Raw genomic sequence first — 24,544 nt, 5'->3', positions numbered from 1 at the left:
AAATTTATTTACTGTTCATCACATGGAAGTGGATCATCATAAAGGTCTTCATCCTTATTACAGCCACACTGAGTAGGCTGAGAAGAGGAGGGGTTCATCTAGCTGTCTCAGGTGTGGCATAGGTGGAGAAGGTGAAAGGTGAGGCAGGAGAGGCAGACTCACTTGGTACAGCTTTTATTGAAAAAAAAAAAATCCACATGGAAGTGGAACTGTGCTGTTCAAAGCCATGTTATTCAAGGGTCAACTGTACAACCAATCATAGCTAGGAGCTCTATTTAACCACTTCCATTTATCACTATCCTAGTCACTGGTTTTAACTCCTGAAATGCTTCTAGTAACCAAAGTGGTATAAATAGAAGCACTGAGAGAATTATTTCACCTGCAATTTCAATCCAGCATCTGTATCTTAGCCAGCATGGGAAATGGTTTTCTAGGTCATTTATTTAGACAAAAGCTAATAAGTTGGTTTGAACCTTAAGTTGCTACCTCAAGTGTACATTACCATTTGAACACTAAAGAAAAACAAGTTATATAGAGATTATATTTAGGATACCAATGATACGGAGTGTATTTCAAACTTTAGTTTCAGGGAATCACAGGCTTTTATAACTGAAATAGTCTTTATAACTAGTATGGTTTGAATGTTTTTGTCCCCTCAAAAACTCATGTTGAAATTTAATCCCCAATACAACAGTACTGGAAGGTGGGGCCTAATGGGAGGTATTTAGGTCATGAGGGCTCTGCCCTCATAAATAGATTAATGGCATCATAAAAAGAGCTTACCAGAATGGATTTTCTCTTTTGCTTTTCTGTTGAGTGAGGGCACAAGGTTTCTCCTCTTTGGAGGACACAGCAACTAGGCATCATCTTGAAACCAAAGACCAAACCTGCGGGCACTTTGATCTTGTAGTTCCCAGACTCCAGAACTCTGAGACAAAATTTCTGTTCTTTATAAATTACCCAGCCTCCAGCATTCTGTTATAGCAGCACAAAATGGACTGAGACAATAACCTATTCTAATATTTTCATTTATTATTTACATCTAGGTAAATACAGATTCAGTATCCCTAACGCAAAATGCTTTAGACCATTAGTGTTTCAGATTTTGAAATTATTCGGATTTTGGAATATGTGCATGATACTAACTGGTTTAACATCCCTAATCCAAAAATCTGAAACCAAAAATCCAAATGCTGCAATGTGTATTTCCTTTGAGTGTCACATCAGCATTCAAAAAGTTTCAGATTTTGGAGCATTTCAGATTTTGGATTAGGGATCCTCAACCTCTATTTTAATTTTATTTCAGCTATTGAGTTGTATGAGTTCCTGATTATTTTTACACGTTAACCCCTAATCGGATATATGGCTTGCAAATATTTCCCCTCATTACGTAAGCTGCCTTTTCATTTTGTTGATTGTTTCCTTTGCTATAGAGAAACTTACTAATTTGATGAAGTCCCACTTGTTTATTTTGCTTTTGTTGCCTGTGCTTCTGGTGCCATAAACAAAAAATCATTGCCAACACCAATATGGAGCTTTTCTCCAGTATTTTTTTGTGGGCATCTTATGCTTTTCAAATTCAAATCTTTTGTTTAAATTTCTGACCCATTTTGAGTTGATTTTTGTATACGGGGTGAATAAGGATCCAATGTCATTCTTCAGTATGTGGATATCTAGTTTTGACAACAGTGTTTATTGAAGAGATTGTCCTGTCCCCACTGTGTTTCCTTGGCTTTTTCGTTTTTTTTAAGATCAATTGACTGTAAATCCTTGGGTTTATTTCTGGCCTCTCTATTCTGTTCCATTGATCTATGTGTCTGCTTTTATGCCAGTACCATACTGGCATGCTGTTTTGATCACTATAGCTTTGTAACATGACTTGAATCAGGTAGTGTGATGCCTCCGGCCTTGTTCTTCTTGCTCAAGATTATTTTGGCTATTCAGATATTTTGTGGCTCCATACAAATTTTAGAATTGTTTTGCTATTTCTGTGAAAAGTTTCATTGGAATTTTGATAAGGATTACATTGAATCTGCATATCACTTTCAGTAATATGAACATTGTAACAATATTAATTCTTCCAATTTATGAATATGGGATATGTTTATTTAATTCTTCAAATTTATCAATGTCTTACGGTTTTTAGTGTAGAGATCTTTCACTTTCTTGGTTAAATTTATTCCTAAATGTTTTATATTTTTGTAGCTACTGTAAATAGGATGGTTTTCTTGATTACATCCTCAGACAGTTTGCTGTACAGAAATGCTTCTGATTTTTCTATGCTGATTTTGTATCCTGAAACTTTACTGAATTCATTTATTAGGTCTAATAGTTTTTGTCTTTTTTTTCAAGGAGTCTTTAAGGCTTTCTATGTATAAGATCATACTATCTATAAACAGATCATTTTACTCTCCAATTTGAATGTTTTTTTTTTTTCCTTTTTCTTGTCTATTTGCTCTGCTAGGACTTCTAGTATAGCAGTGGCAAGAGTGGGCATTCTTGTTTTTTTTCTCAAACTGAGATAAATCTTTCAGATTTTCACCACTAAGTGTGATGTTAGCCATGGGCTTGTCATATATGACCTTTACTATGTTTAGGCATATTCATTCTACACCAAATTTGTTGAGAGTTTTGAAAATGAAAGTATGTTGAATTTTGTCAAATGCTTTTTCTGCATCAACTGAGATATCATATGATTTTTGTTCTTCATTCTGTTAATGTGGTGTATCACATTTATTGATTTGTGTATGTTCAACCATTCTTGCAACCCAGGGATAAATCCCACTTGATCATGATGTATGATCCTCTTAATGTGATGAGATTGCAAATCGAACCACAATGAGATACCATTTCACACCAGTCAGAATGGCTATTATCAAAAAGCAAAAAAAAAAAAAAAAAAACAGAACAAAAAAGAAAAAACAAAAAACAGATGCTGTAAGGCTGTGGAGAAAAGGGAATGTTTTTACACTGTTAGTGGAAATACAAATTAGTTCAGACACTGTGGAATGCAATTTGGAGACTTCTCGACGAACTTAAAACAGAACTACCATATTTGACCCAGCAATCCCATTACTGGGTATATTTGCAGAGGAACATAAATCATGCTACCAAAAAGACACATGCTCTTGGATCTTCATTGCAGCACTATTCACAATAACAAAGACATGAAATCAACCCAGGTGCCTATCAACAGTGGATTGGATAAGGAAAATGTGGCACATATATACCATGGAATACTATGCACCCACAAAAAAGAATGAAATCATGTCCTTTGCAGCAACATGGATGGAGCTGGAGGCCACTATCCTAAGCAAATTAACATGGAAACAAGAAACCCAAATACCACATGTTCTCATTTATAAGTGGAAGCTAAGCACTGGGTGTATATATGGACATAAAGATGAGAACAACAGACACTGGGGACTACTAGAGAGGGACAAATGGAGGGAGGTAAGGGCTGAAAAACTACCCATTGGGTACTATGCACAGTACCTGGGTGATGGGATTATTCATACTCCAAACTGTCAAGTAATATGCCCATGTAACAAGCCTGCACATGTACCTTCTGAAGCTAAACTAAAAGTTGAAATTACTTTAAAAAAAGAACTAATACCAATCCTCCTCAAACTCTTTCCAAACAATGAAGAAAGGGAAATACTTCCAAACTCCTTTAATGAGGCCAGCATGACCCTGATACCAAAGTCAGACAACGATACTACAAGAAAAGAAATTACAAGCTAATATCCTTAATAAACATAAATAGAAAAATCCTCAACAAAATACTGGCAAACTGAACTCAACATCAACATGTATTTTAAATTAAACTTTTTCCCCATCAGTTAGCTAAACATTTGGCTATATAAAATTACATCAGGTTCCCAAAGGACTGGATCTTCCTCCTTTATTCCTCCTGATGTTCATGACTGGATATTAAAATTTAGGTAATTCTGATGGCTGTTGTCAGTGCCACCAATAACTCCAGAAATGCTATGTTCAATCTCAGGTTCAATCAGGAATTTCTGAAAACATCCAATTTCCCCAAAGTCACCTAGAAATTCCAAGATTCCACTATGAAAGCAAAATCACTTTGGTTCTTAAAACAAATTAAGGCTATTTTAACTTTTTAAATAGTAGTAGTACAGACTTCAGAATATGACTACCAAGGATAGTGAATTCAACCCTTCTCTCATATGAAAAAAGACATATACAAAACAGATATAATGCCAACCGAAGAAACATTTTTAAATTTACCAATCTAGCATCTATGCTTTTTTGAAATCACAAACTTTAGTTAATTACTAGCTTTCAAAAATATTTTATCACCCTGCCTAGACTTGCAAAGATCAGGCAAAATTAGTATTTATTATTTAGCTATGAAAACCATTCCTGGACTTGGAAATACAGGCAAAATAAAATGACTATAAGTTTGATACATATCTACAGAGAAAAATACAACTCCAGGAATTAAAAATATAATTAGAAGTATACCTATAATCTAAAGAAGTCTCAAATTCACAAAGTCTAAGAGTAAAAGTGATAAAACCATTCATCAGTAAAGAGTATCACTTAGGCAAAATGCTATACAAAATTATAAAATCATTCTAGACTCACTCTGCATGACAGACATTATAAAAATAAAAATTGTACTATACTAAGTCACAAAGACATTAAAAATGAAATGTCAAAGAAATGTGAGGCACTATGGTGAAATTAAAAATTAGTCTTAGACAAGAAAACAGCACATGTCAGTCCATGTAAAATGGAACATTAAAATAATTTTTTAATATTTGTAAATTAAAATACATTTAAAATTTTAAAATATTTTCTAAAATGTAATATGTCAAGCAGAGTGAGTTAAAAATATTTTTAAAAACCTATGTGTTCTCACAGATCTTTAAACAAGGTGAGAAATACAGCATGACTACACCTAGTGAACTGTTTCCACTTACTATTCACCTAGCCTTTACAACTGACCTCCATATTACTAAACCTCTTAAAGTGGCTTTTTAGAAAAATATATTGGGTAATATCCTAACCAAAGCACTTAGAGCCTGTTCTCAGTCCTTATCACCCTCCTGACTGTTCTGAAAAAACAGACCTTCTAGTCTTTCACTCTTCTGTGTTTTTCAGTGTGAAATCATACCATTCCTTTTTCCCTAAGTACGGGAAACTTAAGGAACCCCATTCCTCAAGATTCTTACCAGGGACAATTTTCCTCTTTTTCTTTGTTGACTCTCATCCTCTGATGTAACTTCAAGTATCACCTCAGGATATTTGTGGATAACTTCCAGATCTCTAATTCAAACTGTACACTCAAAAGTTAAAATAAATGTTTGTTAACTATTTTTTTATCTAGTTCCAGTCAACAAATTTTTCTACATAGCTACTGTGTGCCAGACACTAGTGTTAGAAATGTATTCAAATCCCAATATGACAACGTTCTTGTCATCAAGGAGCAGAGACTAAAGGACAGATCAAATAGTCTAACTCAATAGGTACAAAATTGGGTATCTATGTTTCATCTTCCTGTTAACTGAATAGGTATCAGGAGAGTCTCATATCCTCATTATCACCCATGCTAACACCTGTGACTCTTCATTCCATACTCAATGGGTTGCCAAGTAAATCCTATTCTTTATTTGCAATATTCTATTCCCATTGCCATAACCCGGTTCAAGTCATTAAACATTTTCGTCCAAACTCCAACAACAATCTTCTGAAGTGTTCTCTAGTTTCTCATCCAAGCCATCCTGCACTCAACTGACAAATCTGCCTATACCACAGATGTGATCCATCACTTAACTGCATAAAAAAGTTTAGTGGTCTCTCAATAGGTAAGTCAGGTTAAAATTCTTCAGCTTGGCATTTTAGATCCTCCATTGTCTGGTCATTAGCTATCACTGTACTACTTTTTCATGTCTGTTACCCACTATTTCCTTACCTTTTGCTCTAGCCAAACAATGTTGTTTAATCATATCCTGGAAACTCATAAAATGTTTCCTATCTCTCTATCTTCATTTATGTCATTTCTCCTCCAACCCCAGACCAACTCCATTCTGATTAAGAGTCTCATTTCTACCTTTAAGAAGTTTAATCCACCTTTGGTTCAAATAACACCATTTCTCTAAAACGTTCTCTCCATTCTCTGAATCTATAATACATGTAAAAGTCTTTTATATAACTCATACATTTACTTCTATTATAATGTGTGTGTCATATGGTATACTGTAGTACAGTATACTGCACACTGTTGATATCCAACAAACACTAAACGTATGTTGAATCTGAAATATGACATATACATAAAATAGTAGCCATGGCCATAAAGTCATATAGGAATTTTCTTTCACTCTCTTGTGTAGGAAATTATTGCTATGAGAATATATATATATATATATATTTTTTTTTTTTTTTTTTTTTCTGAGACGGAGTTTCGCTCTTGTTGCCCAGGCTAGAGTGCAATGGCATGATCTCGGCTCATTGCAACCTCCGCCTCTCGGGTTCAAGTGATTCTCCCGCTTCAGCCTCCCACACAGCTGGGATTACAGGTGCCGGTCACCATGCCCGGCTAATTTTTTTTTGTATTTTTAGTAGAGACAGGGTTTCACCATGTTAGTCAGGCTGGTCTCCAACTCCTGACCTCAGGTGATCCACTTGCTCGGCCTCCTGAAGTGCGCGCCCAGCTGAGCACATCTTTAAAAATCAACCTTATTTATTTCTTTTGACAAATTAAAAAGCACTTCTCCCTCCCCCATCATTAACCAGTATACCTTCTACCTTCTTATGTGTACATGAATTGTAATACTAACTTCCTTGGCTCAGATATAAAAGTGTTACCCAAGGTTTCAATTTTAAATTATCATATGTACTTACTGATCATACATGAAACTGCTTTACCATTGCCTGAGGTTGACTCAAAACCTACCTACAGTGCACTGGGAGGCATGGTACAATTATATCTTTCTGTTTCTGCTTATCCCCCAACTAGGTAATATGTGCCAATCCAAATGTTTGTTCAGAGACTAAATCTTCAGATGCAAAAGTTGAAAATAATAGGTAGTTTTAAGTTCAACAATTTGCCAAAGATTTACTGAATTCCTATTTGAAAAGCACTATGGGGAACACAAAAAATAATAAGACATTTTTCATCTTCTGGGACTCATGATTAAATGCACAGCACGCACACATAAACAACTCCATTATATGGCAGATTATATAAGTGCTAAAAAGCTTCTAACAAGGTACAAACAGTGCTTATGAAGAGAGAGAGATTAACCAAAGAGTATCAGAGATGGCTTCAAAATGAGAGACAGTTTTCTATTTGGCCCTTTTTAAAAATCAAGCAATAGCATTCAAGATTTTGAAGATGATATTTAAGTAGATAATTTAATCTTTTAGGTATTTTTATTCACTAGTGTTGTAACGAAATTGGATTTTTTCCACTGAAAAAGTACGGATTTAACATGTAAGTTAAAATGTTAAATGGTTTGTTTGAGGCTCACCTGGAAACATAGGAAAATGTATTCTTCAAGCCAAACTTGAACTTACAGTCCAATATCAGATAGGGTTATTGGACATACTGTGTATTTCCTTTGAACATACACACATTTATCTGTGTATGCATGTTCAAAGGAAACATACATAAACGTGTGTATGTTTGACGGAAATACAACGCTTGTCCAATAATCTGATATAATACCTATTTAAAATTCTACTTTAAGAGAAAGAGTAGACACGCATAAATGGCCCACTCAATTTTTACAGAAATTTGTTCAGCATATCAAGAGTACTCACATTTAAAAAAAAAAAAAAAAAAAAAAACTTAACTGAAAATAAAATTCAGAGCTGTAGACCTTTTTTGATTCATACCACCTCCTCCATCAACCCTGGCCTCTTCCAGATATATGGACAAAGGTCGGGATCAAAGCCTGAAGTATTTGCTGTTCCAGAAAACTCTATGGACACCATTCCCAGGTTTAGATACTTCTTGAAGATTCTGAGTTGCGCAACCTAACTCTGAACGTGTTGAGCACTGTATTAACAGATGAAAGGATCACATTCATCTCAATCTTTAAATAACTCGCACAGAAGGGGTGAGAAAAGTCCCAGTTGACAGATGCCAAGGGAGCAAATTTTAAAAAGAGAAAATTATGACAGACACGAGTGGAAGCAAACTGGGGAACTTGGTACAAGTCGCTACTATTAAAAGAAACTTTGAGCTCTTAATTACACGACAGCATTCATCAGACGTTTCTGTGATTACTGAATGTAACAGTTAAGCAATAGATGATGTAAAAAAATTAGGTTAAATTTATACATCGTTTTATAAAACATATTTGCTCTTAAATATCTCACCCAAACCAATATCTTCAGATTAACTATAAATACAAAAGAACTAAAATCAGATTATGCAGATTAGACAGGGGGAAGCTGGGAAAGAATAACTACCACGTAAGTTCGGTAACAACGTTACAGGGCGCAGTTTCCTGCTACAGAAGACAGACGAAGGAATCCAAAAAACAGGCTGAGTACAGGAACATTGCACACTGTAGTCACCCAGCACTAATTCTACAGCGAGCGGCTCTATCCTGCCTCACGTTCCTCGTGGCCTCTGACAAGTCATCCTTTCAACCTATGAGGCTGTCCGCTCTCCCCCTTGGAAAATAATTTCCGTGCAGGTTGTAAGCTCTCCCTCACAAACTACTTGCTTCCACTTCCCCGCCCGGGATGAGGAGTCTCCACGACGGGGAAAGGTCGCACTGAGAAGGAAGTTACATGAAGTGGTCGTGGTCGGACCCGAGCTTCGAGCTCAACAGCCGCGGGGGAAAAGGAAGCGGGCGGCCTCCGGAGAAACGGGGATGGAGCCGCGGATGCGAGCCCGCGAGGCAGGCTCCGTGGTGCCCGGGCACCGGCAGGAAGAATGGAGGAGGGGACGCGAGACTGCGAGGTGCCGGGGAGCCGGGCGGCGGTCCGGCCCGCGGCCGACCCCACCCCAGCCCGCGCTCGGGACCCTCCCAGCCCCGGCACCCGGCGTGCGTTCCGCGTGCGCCGACTCTCCCCGGAGGAACAGCCACCGTCTCACACCCGGGGACTGGAGAAATCCGGCAACTTTGCGCGAGAAATGCTTCCCACCCTGCAGCACGCCGAGAAAGAAAAAAATGTCAGGCGATGACGGGGGAGGAAGGATGACTTACCCATGTTGCTCCCCGAGAGTGAGGAACCGGCGGGGCGAGGCGAAGGTCTCCGGTGCGGGCGGCGCGGCTCTGTGTCCTCCCTCTACCTCCGTCTCTCCCGCAGCCAGGGAGGGACCCACGGGGGGCGGCCGCCGGGGAGGAGCAGCTGGTGCTGCTGCAGGCGGCGCGGCCGCGGCGGGGACGGGCGGGGGGGGGGGGGGGGGGGGGGGGCGGGGGGGGGCTGGCGGGCGCAGCCTGCGGCGGGCGCGGCTCCGAGCGGGCGGCGGAGGCGCGGTAGCCTGCCTGAAGAGCGCCGGCTCCGACTCGCGGCCCGCGAGCGCCCCGCCCTCCCCACCGAGCATGCTCAGTGCCTTTTCCACCCCTCCCTCTGTGGCGAGCAAGGCTAAGCGTGCGGGTGGGCGTGTTTGCAGACCGGCTGCAGCCGCGCCAGAGGATCTTCATGGCGGCCGTCTGAGGGGCGGAGGGTGGGCCCGGAGAAAGCAGGGAATGGGGCTATTGAGCCCGATCTGCTAGCAGAGGACTCACTGCTGCCTTGCTTTCCCACCCTGACCCACCAACCCCCCACCCGGAACCCGGGCCCGCCTTCTTTATGGGACGACCCGGCCGCACAGGCCAGAATTAACCGGAGAAGAGGCTGAGCCGCCGCAGAGCCGGGAGGGGTGGTGGGAAGCCAAAGCTGACGCCTCGACACGAAGCTGGAGAGGACGTGTAGGCGACTAGGCCTGCGCCTCTTGGGGACGCCTGAGGACGCCCGCTGGGCAACTGGCCGAGGAGCGGCCGCCGGGAGGGTGCTCTATAGCAGGCGTGTCATTGGGACAGTTAAGGCTGCTCTAGCAGTGGCCAGCTTAGAAACAGAGGTCCCGGCAGCGAGGAGAGCGCCCGCCCCAGGATTTCCTTGAAGAGTGTGTCGTTCTCCCTTCCGGAGGAGCGCGGCCTTCCGTTCCTGGGAGGGCGCTGGAAAGGCCCTTTAACCGGGGTGCCGTCGGGCTCCATCCTGCTCTCTGTGAAAGCGGGAGGAACTACGTTCCCCAGGCTTGAAAATAGGCGTCCTGCTGGGTTGGCGGCGGCACAGCCAAGCTAACCTGGCGGAGGTCCTGTGATCCCGGGGCTGCCGCCCGCTCCCACCACCACCTCGGCCGCGGAGAGAACCTGAGCAGGGCGCTCCCACTGAGGGCGTCCTCCGGACCTGGCCTGCGCGTGAGGCCGGGGCTGGCTTCGGTCCTCTGCCCTGGGGGAGGAGGCTGGAGGAAACCCTAATCTTGCCCTGGCCCCTCCTGGGTGGGGTGCGGAATCTGGTCGCTCTCCGAGGCGCAGCGACCGCAGTCCTTCAGGGGAGAGGGTGCAGTCAGCAGTACAACCTGTGGGAGAAAGATAGCTGAATCGAGGTGTCTTTCCGCTGTCAACTTTCACTCGGTCAATGCAATGTTGAGACAGGGCTTTTGTTTGTTTTTTAATTAGTCACCTATTGTCACAGTCATCAGTTTCTGCTGGGTGACTGGTATTTCGAGCACACAAATCTGAAGGGGCCTTGTAATTTGTTAAGCAAAGAACAGGTTTTGTGTGATTTTTCTACAGTAAGAAACAATCATTAAAAAGGTTTAGTAAAACAGGAAAATACAATTTAACTGCTAAAGTCAACTATATGGGACTTTTCTGATGCACGAGACTATCAGGCATCTCACTCTCTTAGGATGCTCTTCTTGTTTGCCTCTCAAAATAATCACACTACATTAGTTCCCTAGGGATGCTGTAACATACCACAAATTGGGTGGCTTAGAACAACAAATTATTATCTCACAATTCTGGAGGCCAGAAGTTTGAAATCAAGGTGTAGGCAGGGCTGTGCTCCCTCTGAGGGCAGTAGGGAAGCATCTCGTTCAGGCCTCTCTCGTAGCTTCTGGTAGTTTCTTGGTATGTGGCAGCAAAATTCCAATCTGAACATGGCTGTTTTCCCAGTGTTCTTGTGTGTTCAAATTTCCCTTTTTAATAAGAACAGCAGTCATAACGTATTAGGGGCGAACCATCCTCCAGTATAACCTCATGAACATTAATTATATCTGCAGTGATCCTATTTCCAAAGCAGGTCACTTCTAAGGTACTAGGGGTTAGGACTTCTACATACGAATCTGGCCAGCCTGGCCAACATGACGAAACCCCATCCCTAACTAAAAATACAAAAAATTAGCCGGGGTCAGGCACAATGGCTCGAACGTCTGTAATCCTAACACTTTGGGAGGCCAAGGCGGGCGGATCACTTAAGGTGAGGAGTTGGAGACCAGCCTGGCCAACATGGCGAAACCCCATTTCTACTACAAAATAAATAAATAAATAAATTAGCTGGGCGTGGTGGCACGTGCCTGTAATCCCAGCTACTTGGGAGGCTGAGGCAGGAGAATCGTTTGAACCGGGGAGGCGGAGGTAACAGTGAGCTGAGATCGCACCACTGCACTCCAGCCTGGGCCACAGAGCAAGACCCTGTGTCAATTAAAAAAAAAAAAGAATCGGGGAGGGGTACACAATTCAACGCATAATACCCCAACGCAGACCCCACCCTCAGGGCCCCTCACTGCCCCCACATCTGCCATGTCACACATTCATTTTGTTACTCCTCCAGAAGACCAGCCTGGGCCTTTGCATTGCTGCTCATCATTTTTTGTTCATCTCTCCTTAACCTTCATTAACCTCTTCCAGATTCTCAAGTTAATTTGCTTTATTTTTCCTACTTCCTTATCTAATTACATATTACAATAATTTCATAGAGTATCTTCTTTGATTTATTTGGATGCAAGCACTGAAATTAGCAAAAGCAGCTGAAGTGGCTTTCTCACCTCCCATCTGACACTAGTTTAAGTGCCTTTTTTGTTCTACTTCAATCTACAAGCCATCTCCTTAGCCTTCCTGCCAATTAAAACCAAAGGGTTGTTCAGGCTTAGTGCGTGTACTGAGTCCTAATGCACTGGTGTTGTAACCATAGTGAGAACCAATACTGATTGTTACATGCAGAAGTCAATTACTTCCAGACTGGTATATTGCCTACTCCTTGCACACACAATGCCACCTCCCTTCCCCTCTCCTTTCTTGTTCTGTTACAAAAATATAACGTTTCTTTCTCATATATTTAGTTTCTTCCTTTATGTGTTTATTCAAAAGTTACCTGCATGAGATCTTCCCTGGTTATCTTATCTAAAATTTCAACACTCCTTCCCATTTCATATCCCCACTTCTATACTTTATTTTTTTCCTTAGCACTTATCAGTAAGATAATACATGTTTTGCTTTTGGACTGTCTTCCACATTAAATGTAAGTTCCCCTAGGGAAATAATTTTTGTCTACTTTATTTACCATGCCTAAACAGTGCTAGCACATAGCAAGTGCTTAATAAAAATTTGCCAGGTATGGTGGCTCACGCCTATAATTCCAGCACTTAGGGAGGCTGAGGAAGGAGGATCAGAGGATCACTTGAGGTCAGGATCACTTGAGATCAGGATCTTGAGAGCAGCCAGTACAAGATAGCAACACCTTATATCTACATCTCTTGACATCAGGGATGTCAAGAGACTCTTCCAAAATCAATCTACTAATACCCATATTGCAGGTTAGGCAATGGTCAGGATTTTATCAGGCCTGCTACAAAACAAAGGAAGTTCTGGCCCAGTGCAAAGGTTTTCAACTTCAATCTAGGAAATGTCATATTTATAAAGTATCAGATTTATTTGAATGACAATTTCTGTTGAAAATTGGTTTATGATTAGCTAAATAGCTGTTATGGGGGAGTATCAAGGAAAATGTCTTTTAGAAAAGATCGGAAGCAGTACATTTTGGCAAGACTTATAACTTACCTCATTGATGCATGTAAGCTTAAAGAGGTTAGAAGGTGATTTAAATTCTTTAGAGGAAATCTATTGGGAGGGGCAACACAATAGGAAGTAGAAAGAGAGGAGAGAATGTTCTTTAAAAGTATAATAGGGAACTGATTGCCTCCTCTTCACCAAGATGTTCTGAATATCATTTAAGGGAATTTCACTGGATTAGTTAATTGAACTTTGCAGTGATAGAAAATGATTTGGCAGTGAACAACCTTCTGCCTAAACTGTTTATTTTTCAAAGACTTCGTTGGTGAGATTCAGTTAGTCCGGGTTGAACAACTGAAATGTCTTAACCTCAATGTAACCTCTTTCTCCCCCGCTCTCCATTTATTTAATATTTTAGCCATTTTCTAAATGTTGTAAAATCTAAATTGTTTTTATAGGCTGTCACCTCAAACTAATGTCTACATATTTCAAGCAACTACAGACTAGATTACATACAGTTTTTAGATGGGACATACCACTTTAAAATCAGTCATGTAGTTACTGAACATTTATTCTGAGCTTAGCACTGTGCTAGATACTATAAGAAATAGCTATAAGGGCCAGGCGCGGTGGCTCACGCCTGTAATCTCAGCACTTTGGGAGGCCGAGGTGGGCAGATCATGAGGTCAGGAGATCGAGACCATTCTGGATAACACAGTGAAACCCCATCTCTGCTAAGAATACGAAAAATAAGCCAGGCGCAATGGCGGGCGCCTGTAGTCCCAGCTACTCAGGAGGCTGAGGCAGGAGAATGGCTTGAACCCGGGAGGCAGAGCTTGCAGTGAGCTGAGAACCTGCCACTGCACTCCAGCCTGGGTGACAGAACAAGACTCCCTCTCAAAAAAAAAAAAAAAAAAAAAAAAATCGCTGTAAGTACATATCATGCAAAACAAGAGAGTAAGACCAATCTCTCTTAAAAGTCTGTTCCTACTAGTATAAGGAGAACATACCTGTAGAAAGGATATAATTTTCTAGAAAGGATGGGAAGAAAATAATTCACTTCAAGACAGGGAAACAGCATGAGGTAAGACACCTATATGCCATATTCATAAGACCATTAAAAAGAGTACATATTGGCCGGATGCAGTTGCTCACACCTGTAATCCCAGCACTTTGGGAGGCCAAGGCAGGCAGATCACTTGAAGTCAGGGGTTCAAGACCAGCCTGGCCAACATAGTGAAACCTCATCTCTACTAAAAATACAAAAATTAGCTGGGCCTGGTGGCGCGTGCCTGTGGTCCCCAGCTACTTGGGACGCTGAAGCAGGAGAATCACCTTAACCCAGTAGGTGGAGGTTGCAGTGAGCCAAGATTGCACCACTGCACTCCAGCCTGAGTGAGGGAGTGAGACTCTGTCTAAAAAAAAAAAAAAAAAAAAAAAAAAAAAAAAAAAAAAAAAAAAAAAGATGCAGGGGTACTTATTGTGGTATCTTGAGAAATAAGATTAAAAATTTACTATGAAGAACAGATTGTGAGGGGCTGAAAAAGCCAGCCATAAGAATTTAAACTTGATAAGTTAGGAAATAAGAAACCATTGAAAGTTTCTTGAGAAATGGAATAGCGTGGCAAAAACAGAATTGAAAGAGGAGAAGTAGTGCATCAAAGAAAGTAATATTTATTGTTATTTAATAATATTACAATTTTAGTAATTATTGTAATTTTTTTTCTTTTTTCTTTTTTTTTTTTTTTTTTGAGACAGAGTTTCACTCCGTTGCCCTGTCTGGAGTACAATGGTGTGATCTTGGCTCACTGCAACCTCCACCTCCTGGGTTCAACCAATTCTTCTGCCTCAGTCTCCTGAGCAGCTGGGACTACAGGCACCCTCCACCACACCCAGCTAATTTTTGTATTTTTAGTAGAGATGGGGTTTCACCATATTGGCCAGGCTGGTCTTGGACTCCTGACCTCATGATCTGCCCGCCTCAGCCTCCCAAAATGTCGGGATTACAGGTGTGAGCCACCGCACCCGGCTGTAATTATTATAATTTAAGTAATATTGAGAGATGCGTCATTCTGTCTGGGAATTAGGTACACAGGGTGAATTTTTGATCCTGAAAGAGTGTAGTAATAGAAACAGACAAGTAAATAGTTAAAATACAGTGCTACAACTACCACACTGGCGTAGTGTGGAAGAATATGGGTATAACATTTAACTCTATCATAGAAAGCCTCCTGGAGAAGATGCTATCTGAGCAGAGACCTGAGGAATGAATAGAGTCAACTAGGCAGAGGGCTAAATGTACACAGACCTGGAGGCAAGAGTTTGAATCTTTAAGAAACCTGCAAGCAGTGCTTTCTGGCTAGCATGAAGCATGCAAAGATGTAGGGAAAGAGAGAAGGTCATGGGACAAGAATGAAGAAGTTAGAGGGATCAAATCTTGTAGGGCCTTGACATCTGACCTAAGATATTGGACAGTATCCTAAGGGAATCAGGAGCCATTAGAGGGTCTTAAGTTTAAAAGCAACATTGTTAAATTTATATTTTAGTAGTTGCAAAGTAGAAAATGGCTAAGATATACCTAATGTAAATGACGAGTTAATGGGTGCAGCACACCAACATGGCACATGTATATATATGTAACAAACCTGCACGTTGTGCACATGTACCCTAGAACTTAAAGTATAATTAAAAAAAAGAAAATGGCTAATAACGGAGTGTAGACCAGAGACTGAGAGACTATTAAGAGACTCTTGTAATATTCCAGATGTGAACTGAAGTAAATTAAAAGCAGTGGAGTTAGAGAGTAATGGACAGTCTTGAGAAATATTAAGGAAGTAGTATTGGCTTGATGATTGATTAGAGGTTGTGTGGAATTATTTATGTGTCAGAAATTCTCATATATTACTATTAAATAATATAACAGTGCTATGTATGAAGTATTATTGTGTCAGCTTTACAAATAATGAAAAATGCTCAGAGATTAAATAATTTAACTTAGGATCTATAACTAATAAGTAAAAAAAGCAGAAGTAATTTCTAAGCCTCTCTGGCTCAGATCCTCACAGCAAAAATAATATGCAGATAAATGTGTTGAGGGAAAATGCCCTACATATTGTGTGACCTCCACACATTAAAAAATAATGCAATGTTATAAAATATCTTTATTTCAATAAAGATGTTCATGCCTTTAAAATATGATTTATTAATATTTGTTCCTACTCTTAAATTTACAGCTATAAGAAGAATCTCTGTATTACTATCATATCATTTTATGAATGGATGTTTAACAAAGATACTTTTGATTAAGACATAGATTCAGTTATTCTAGAAATAATATTTAGCCTATTTTATAATAATTTCAACTGGCTTTGCCATTCTGCCCACCTCAGTTCTTAACTCGTTCTTAGGAGTGATATCCACTCAGAGAAGAATGAGCTCTCATTTTAAAGAAGCCTTACTGAGTTTTCTCACATCATCGTATCTTCCACATTTCATAATAAAGTTGTGCCAAAATAAAATAAGAGGTGGCTTGAGAACACCAAGAAACCTGATGGCTGACAACATTACCATAGCGGGAAAGAGAGTCCAGGAAATGAGAATGTCGAGTCTCATTCCACCGCTAACTACTTCTGATAGTTAATTTTGTCTCTCTGAGCAGTTAACTTTGTCTCTGGCTCGCGTATTTCCTGTAAAAATTGTGAATTATAATATCTGCATGTCAAGGGGAGAAGCCATGAATTGTCTTTCGAATGTAAGAAATATATTTCTCATGGAGTTTGGTTCTAGTAGAGGGATTTAGTTCTACCATCTAAAATCATCTCCACTCTCCACCCTCCACCCTACCTACGTACACATGTTCACAGACTCACTGAAGACATCCTCCATGTCTTAAAGCATTCCATTCTTTCTACCTTGGTCTAGCCTAGGGGAAATCTGGGAAGTAACTGAAATTTGTCCTTGATGCTCTTGGAATTATTTGTATCAGAAACTCTCATATAAGGCTAACCACATAAGTTAGTTTTGTTACAGACAAGGACATAGAGAATCAAAATATTTTAATTCATTTGTCTAATGTCACATGACCAATACAATGTAGAATTGGAATTTGAACATGGTCTGTTTGATTTCAAAGTCCATAGTCTTTCCATTTCATCACATTGCCTTGGGTAAATTTGTTCCTCACCCCTAAGCTTACCTCCACTGTGACATTCCATGAGAAAGAGAAGTCTGTCTTACCTACTTCTCCACACTGGCATGGTTACCTGTCTGGTTCAGTTTCTATCTAGAAGTGCTTTCCTTTCCAGAGCAATAGGAAGCTAGTCAAGTAATCTATGCCAATAGGCTTATAACCATCCCTTCCAAAGTCTTGTGAGATAGGTATATGTGTTTTAAGAGTGGTCTTTTAAGCAAAAATAAAGTACAATTGACCCTTGAACAACACAAGGTTGAATGTTATGGGTCCACATATACCTGGATTTTCTTCTGCTTCTGCCACACCTAGGAGAGTAAAACCAACCCCTCGTGTTCCTCCCCCTCCTCAGTCTACTCAGTGCAAAGACAATGAGGATGAAGACTTTTATGATCATCCACTTCCACTTAATAAGTAGTAAATATATTTTCTCTTCCTTATTATTTTCTTAACCTTTCCTCTCACTTTATGGTAAGAATGCAGTATATAGTATAAAACACTCAAAACTATGAGATAATTGACTGCTTATCAGTAATGTCAACAAGTAAGCTATTAGTAGCTAAGTTTTAAGGCAGTCAAATTAAAGTTATATAGAGACTTTTGATGCGGATTTGGGGGACAGTGCTCCTAACTCCTCAATTGTTCAAGGGTCAGCTGTAATTCAAAACGGTGTTTCTGATAAGATTATCTTGCTTCCTTCATATACTTCTGTGTAGCTCCAGTTGCCAGTAATTACCCATCCTCCCATCTCTTAGGGTTTTTCTAGATCCTCTTGAAGTCTCTGCCATCTCCTTTTCAAGGATCCTCTTTTATCTCCTTGAAAGTTCACCTGAAGACTCACTTCCTTTAGGAGACATTTTCTAATTGAATCTCAGCCAGTCCTGATTAAGCAATTCTTAGTATTTACAAAAGTTCTGTAATAAAAGCTGGCTTATTCAGCCTTCTGAATGGGAAAACCTCATTAACCAGCATGTCTACTTACCTACAGTTCACTAATAATTGATTCTCATATGATGATCCTGAGGGGCTGCAAGATTCTAAAATACTAAAGGCTGAATAAAGTTTGCTTAATGTAGTTGTGTTAGTTTCTTATGGCTGCTATAACAATTACCCCAGATTTAGTGGCTTCAAACCACACAAATTTATTATCTTACAGTTCTGGAGGTCAGAAGTCCAAAATGGATCTCACTGAGCTAAAATCAAGGTGTGGGCAGGGCAGTGCTTCTTTCTGGAGGCTTTAGGGGATAATCTGTTTACTTGCCCTTTCAAGCTTCTGGAGGTTGCCTGCATTCCTTAGTTTGTGGCCCCTGCCAGCCAGCAATCGCATCACTCAACCTCTGCTGCTGTAATCACATCTTTCACCCTCCTGCCGCTTTCTTTCACTTATGAAAACCCTTGTGGTTATATCCAGTCTGCCCAAATAATCCAGGATAATCCCATGCTTCTTAATTTAATCACATCTGCAAAACCCCTTTTGCCACATAAGGTGCCATATTCACAGGGTCTAGGGATTAGGACATGCATATGAACATCTTAGGGGAGTGGGACAGGGCATTATTTTGCTTACCTCAGTAGTTAATATCAAATTTATTTTGTTCCAATTTTTAAAAATTAGTAAGAACCTATATGTATAAATGATACATATGTGATATGTATATGTAAATTTACTTGATAAATGTATTAACTTTCTCTAATCATGCTGGAAAATAGACTTTTCTTACTTTTTATTTTATATGTGTGCTTTAATCATTTTATTGACATACATTTTTGTCTTTTCAGATGTACCATAAATTTCCTTTTTATGTCCTTTTTTCCCTCCTAAAACTTAGTCAAAGTTCCACAATGTAATTTTCAATAAACATCATTAACTTGACCTCCGCATTCTTGAAGTAACATCTCTCTAAGGCATTTGCACTTTTAGAACTTGGTTTTTATGGCAAAAAGAGAAACAATTTTTGCTTACGTGGGAACAAAACAATTACTGAAACATGCAAAATTCACATGGAAATGAATTGAAATAAATACTTTGTAATTATCAAGTCAGAAAACCAGGTATTAATTCTAAATTGCTAGTTCCATGTAATCATCCATTTATTCAACAACTACTTATTACCAGCCTACTGTGATTTAAGTCCTAAAGATACAATAGTGAACAAGAAAGACCTATTCCCTCATTGAGTACATTTGAGTGAGGAGGACAATCAATAAGCAAATAAACAAACAAACTACACATGAAAATATGGTATGATAAATACCGTGAGGAAAGCAGATAAGGAGCTGTGATTGACAAAAATGGCAGTGGAGAAGCACCTTTATGTAACATTTTGTGTTTGAAGGCCACTTTTGGAGCATGATAATTAATTTAAGACCCAAAGATGAGAAAGAGCCAATCATGAAAAAGCCAGAGGAGAAACATTTTAGGCAGAGGGAGCTGCAAGTGCAAAGCACAACAAGAAAATTGTGGCTATGTTTTAGGAATTTAAAGAATGTCAGAGTAATTGAAGCCTAGTAAACAGGGGAGAATGGCAACAAATGAAGTTGCAGACGCAGCGAAGTCAAATAATGTGAAAGTTGGCACTTTAGTGGGTGCCAGTAAATAAAAGTCCTCTGTGTTACTCCAGAATTTGGAACCAAGGTGGGAGATGAGACTCAAGAGTCATTAGATGAAGATCAAAATGACAGCCTTATTACTGAGTTTGCTGATTGGAGAATTGCAGCCAAATGGGCTTCCAAATACTCCTCCCACTGTCATCACCCTGAATCAATTTACCTCTCTATTATCCCAGGCAGAGCGGAACTGCAGGCTTTCCTTCTAGGGTAGGGTACTAAGTAACTGGCAGAGAATTAAGCCACTCTAAAGGAAAGAACCCAGTAAGACACACACGCTCAATTTCTCTTCCCCTCTCACCAATGAGAGGATTATCTCTTCCTCTCAGGGAGAGAGAAAGGAGTACTAAGGGATGAGAGGAGATGAGGCAGTTAATGAGAGGGGCCAGGACTGTTTCCATGATCTTCTTCCTGTTGATAGAAAGTTCTTGCCTGTCTGTGAAATGTGTGGAGTGAGGATAAGTATTATCCTTACAGTCCTATCAGATGGGTCTTATAGGCCATGATTTGGAATCAGAATTTCATTCTGAATACTAAAAGAAAGCATTGAACATGTTTTACCCATGAAACTACATAGACTGACCAACAATTTGGAAAGATCACTCTGGCAGCTACGGAGATAAATGGAAATAAGGTGAGCTTCCAGGAGGCTGTTGCAGAGATCAGGGTGAGACATGCTGAGGCTGTACCAGGGCAGTTGTGGTGGAGAAGGAGAAAAACAAGAGGTTTGGTTGTCTACAAGTAGAAAAGCTGGGGCTTGCTGATGAATTGGATTTAGAAGAGAACGTAAAGGAGGAGTTCAGGTTAAATATTAAATTCCTGGTTTAAGTGATTGGATGAATGATGATGTCATGTACTGAAATAAGGAAAACTGGGAGAGAAATAAGATGGCAACAGAATCGTACTCTGGATTTGTCAACGTGAAAATTGATGGTGAGTTAGCAAGAATGATTTCTGTGAATACTGTGAAGGGAAGCTAGATTTAGAGTTTAAAGAACTAGTAAATGATTCTGTGTATACACACACTTTTTAAAAGAAGTTCTGCTGTGGAGGTGAGCAGAGAAATGGCATAGGAGGGGAAATACGATATTTTAAAATATTTTTGTTGTTGTGTTACACCGAAGGAAAGGATCTGTTGGTGACACAGGATAGACAGAATAACTAGAGGTACAAAACTTTTGGAGAGGCAAGAGTGGGTGATGGTCCTGAAAGAAGGACACCCAACATGAACCTTTGTAACAGAAATGAAGACCATCATACACAGGAGGGTTGGTAGATTTGATGGCAAGAAGATGGAAAGTCCCCACTGAATAACTTCGATTATATTTATGAAGCAAGAGAAGGGGTCATTAATGGAAGGTAAGAGAAGGGGCATGGGAGATAGAAGATTTGAGGAGAGAAGAGAGCATGAAGCTGTTGTGTCCAAAATTGTGATTGCAAACCTAAGGCAGAAATAAAATAGTATTTGCTGGGCTGTGTTGAATGGCCGTTTAAGGTTTGGAATAATTGATGAAGAGTTTAATATGTCAGCCTGGTTGTGTTATTTTCCTCAACAATATTTCATTGTTTATTTGAGGTCCTGATGTGGCCAAGGAGTCATTGCAGTGCAAGTAATAGCACATGTGAACTGAAAGGATAAAATGTTTAAAATTTGTATTTCAGAGGTGTTTCAGTTTATAAGTTTTAGGGTGTGACCATGGGAACAGGTGGTTAAGGAGGAGTAGGGAAAGAACGAAGAAGTCTAGAAACTGAGAGAAAGGTTACTAGCTGAGTCATCACATGGGTGTGATGTGTTGGGCTTTTAGTAGGTGGGGTGTGAGGGAAAAAGCAAGTGTCACTTGAGAGGACTACTGGGTAAAATTTTATCCTCAAATGGAAAGTTACTTAAAAGTCAAAAATTTGAAGGGAAAGTTCTCAGAGGATTGAGTATGTAAGAGAGGGTTTTGTTGTGTATTGCTGACCAATAGACCATGTGAAAACTCAATGTTTTAAAATAACAATTTTATTATCCCTCAAGATACTTTTGGTTGACTGGGCCCAGCTGGGTGATTCTTCTGATTCACATGATGTTAGATGGAGCTGAAATCACTGGAGGCTTTGACAGGGCTGAAACAGCCAAAATGGCTCATTCACATAACTGGTACCTGCTTTAGTGGAGGTGGTGGGATAGCTGGGCTCAGGCAGGATGGCTAGTTCTCTCTCTCTCTCTCTCTCATCTCAAGGTCTCTCTTTCTTCACATGAACCTTCCAGCAGTACAGCTGGACTTTTTACATAGCAGTTCAGGGCTTGCAAAAGTGCAAAGGTGGAAGCTGCTAGGCCTCCTTGAGACTTAGACCCAGAATTGGCACAGCATCACTTCTGCCTTTTTCTCTTGATTAAATTGAAGAATGGGGCCAATCCAGATTCAAGAGAAGGGACTCACAATGATGTCAATACCAGGAGATGTGATCCAATGGGAAACATCTATGGACATTAGCTACAACAGGAAGTTTATTGATTCTAGATCCAGAATTTTTTGAGGGTAGATTGGAAAGGCTGAGGTAGAAGTGGGGGTTGAGTTTAGAAGATTACAAAGCAGTATGGGAATGAAAGAGCAAATTGTAGTAGATGACAGAGGGACTTGTACCTCCTAACATAACAGAAGTAAACAGAAATTTGAGGCATGACAGGACTAGTTCTACTGAAGCAGTGATTTCCAAATTTCTTTATGATCATGCACCCCTTACTAAAATTTTTGAACACTCCTCAAATATTATAATTACATAATTATTAATTATATATATTTAATAATATTTTGGCCAGGCTTGGTGGCTCATGCCTGTAATCTCAGCACTTTGGGAGGCCAAGGTGGGTGGATCACTTGAGGCCAGGAGTTCAAGGCCAGCCTGGCCAACATGGTGAAACCTCGCCTATACTAAAAACACAAAAGTTAGCCAGGGCATGGTGGTACATGCCTGTAATCCCAGCTACTCGGGAGGCTGAGGCTCGAGAATCACTTGAACCCGGGAGGCAGAGGTTGTAGTGAGCTGTGATAGCGCCACTGCACTCCAGCCTGGGCAACAGAGCAAGACTCTATCTCAAAGAAACAAGCAAACAAATATTCTGCTATAATATATACTTTGTAAAACAACCAAAAACAAAAATTAAGAATGGTGAGATAAAGATTAAATAATATTTTTCAGATTATTTCATATTGTTTATCAATAGTTTAATAACTTTTTTGCTTTTTCTGGTGAGAACAATTTGACTAAATGTGCGTCATCAATTTAAAAAAATCTTGATTTTATACCTTGTGATAGTGTGGCTCAGAAGTCTGGTTCTAAGTTCAGTGTATTCCCATGTTGGTTTTAATAGCTATTTTAGCTGAAAGAACTATCTCACAAAAATAAGTACAGCCAGATGGAAGAAGTGCACCATTAGTTGTGCTTGCTAAATCATGATACTCATTTTTTTCAATCCCATCCCCAATTATGCAAAGAGTTTTATTGAAATTCAGCCAGCAAATATGTATCATCCCCAATATCATCACTTTTTCTCACAAACTAATCAGAAGTTATTGCATTTTTGTATCTTTGAGAAATGGGTTCAAAACATATTGAAACTACTCATTTGTAAGATCTTTTACAAACACTTTTTAAAACTCTATTATTTCCAAGTTTTTTAATGTGCAGATATTAAGAGTTTCTACATTTAAATTGCTTTCAGCAATAAAATTAGATAATGTTGGAATATTTTCAAGTTTCTATTTTAAAAATTCTCTCTCCATAGCGCAAATGTCTTTTGAACAGCAGCCATTTTCTCCTTCATTATTAAAAATGTCACCTTTACCTTGAAAGAACTGATTAATAATATTGTTTTTAAAAAATCTGACAATCACTTGTATTCATAGAAAAGGTCAGCATACTAGGAACACTTATTAAAATGTTTAAAACATAAGTGTTGCTACTCAGCTTTTTGTTGGACAGTCATTTCTGCAAGATAACTGGTGAACTGGTTACTATGTGGTAAAAAAATATGTTCATGATCAGCCCTTGTCTTATTACAAAGTATCACAATGACTCTATTATCATTTCAAAGATTTTACTTTATAAAAAATAACCACATTGACAATGTTCTATGTAGCACATAAACTGTGGTACAGTGTAATACATAGAAGAGGAATGAATTTATGAGGGTCTTGTTGCCAAGCCCTACTGGGGCTACCCACTGTACTATATTTGACTTCTGGAACATGTGAGAACAACAGTGTTAGTCATTACGTTATGTATTAGAAAAACGTAAATCCTTCCATATTTTCTAGATACAAAATAAAGTACAAAGTCCATACTTTATATGAAATTTATACAAAATAAAGTAAAAAGTTTATATTTATAAAGTATATATTTTCTTCTTGCTTCCCATTGTTTTGTTTTGCACACCCCATGTTAGAAACTACATTCTTTGAGGATGAGGAGAGTGGATATTTTGTTCTAGCAACATGGTCTGTAAAACAGCTCAGTAAAACAGTGACTTGGGTGACTAATGGTTCCAGGTTCTCAAGACACCTGGCATGATAGATAATTCATGCCAAACAGTCTCACTGCAGTACAATTATTAAGTACCAACTACATACAGACAATTGTTTAAACAATGACTTTTTTTTTTTTTGAAATGGAGTGTCACTCTGTCACTCTGTCACCAGGCTGGAGTGCAGTGGCATGATCTCGGCTCACTGCAACCTCCACCTCCAGGTTCAAACGATTCTCCTGCCTTAGCCTC

General features: G+C 39.6%; 1 protein-coding gene across 7 annotated transcripts in view; it reads right to left on the bottom strand.

Annotated features, from left to right (window-relative positions):
• Positions 1 to 9,391, bottom strand: part of RAP1GDS1 (Rap1 GTPase-GDP dissociation stimulator 1) — a 173,757-nt gene extending 164,366 nt beyond the window's left edge. For 5 of the 7 annotated variants that reach the window (XM_026455039.1, XM_026455033.2, XM_026455035.2 and 2 more), the window contains exon 1: positions 9,198 to 9,383. Coding sequence is in view for 5 of the 7 variants with exons in the window: in XM_026455033.2 (XP_026310818.1) it covers positions 9,198 to 9,201 (4 nt within the window). In the remaining 2 variants the exon portion in view is untranslated. Of the gene's footprint in view, positions 1 to 9,197 lie in introns of all 7 variants that reach the window. The other 2 variants (XM_026455034.1, XM_026455037.1) reach the window with 1 other exon arrangement.
• Positions 9,392 to 24,544: the final 15,153 nt, after the last annotated feature.

The sequence above is a fragment of the Piliocolobus tephrosceles genome, chromosome 3, assembly GCF_002776525.5.
Source record: "Piliocolobus tephrosceles isolate RC106 chromosome 3, ASM277652v3, whole genome shotgun sequence".
NCBI classification, from domain to species: Eukaryota; Metazoa; Chordata; class Mammalia; order Primates; family Cercopithecidae; genus Piliocolobus; species Piliocolobus tephrosceles.
The sequence above is the reverse complement of the archived record's forward strand: the minus strand, read 5'-3'. Positions and strand labels throughout refer to the sequence as shown.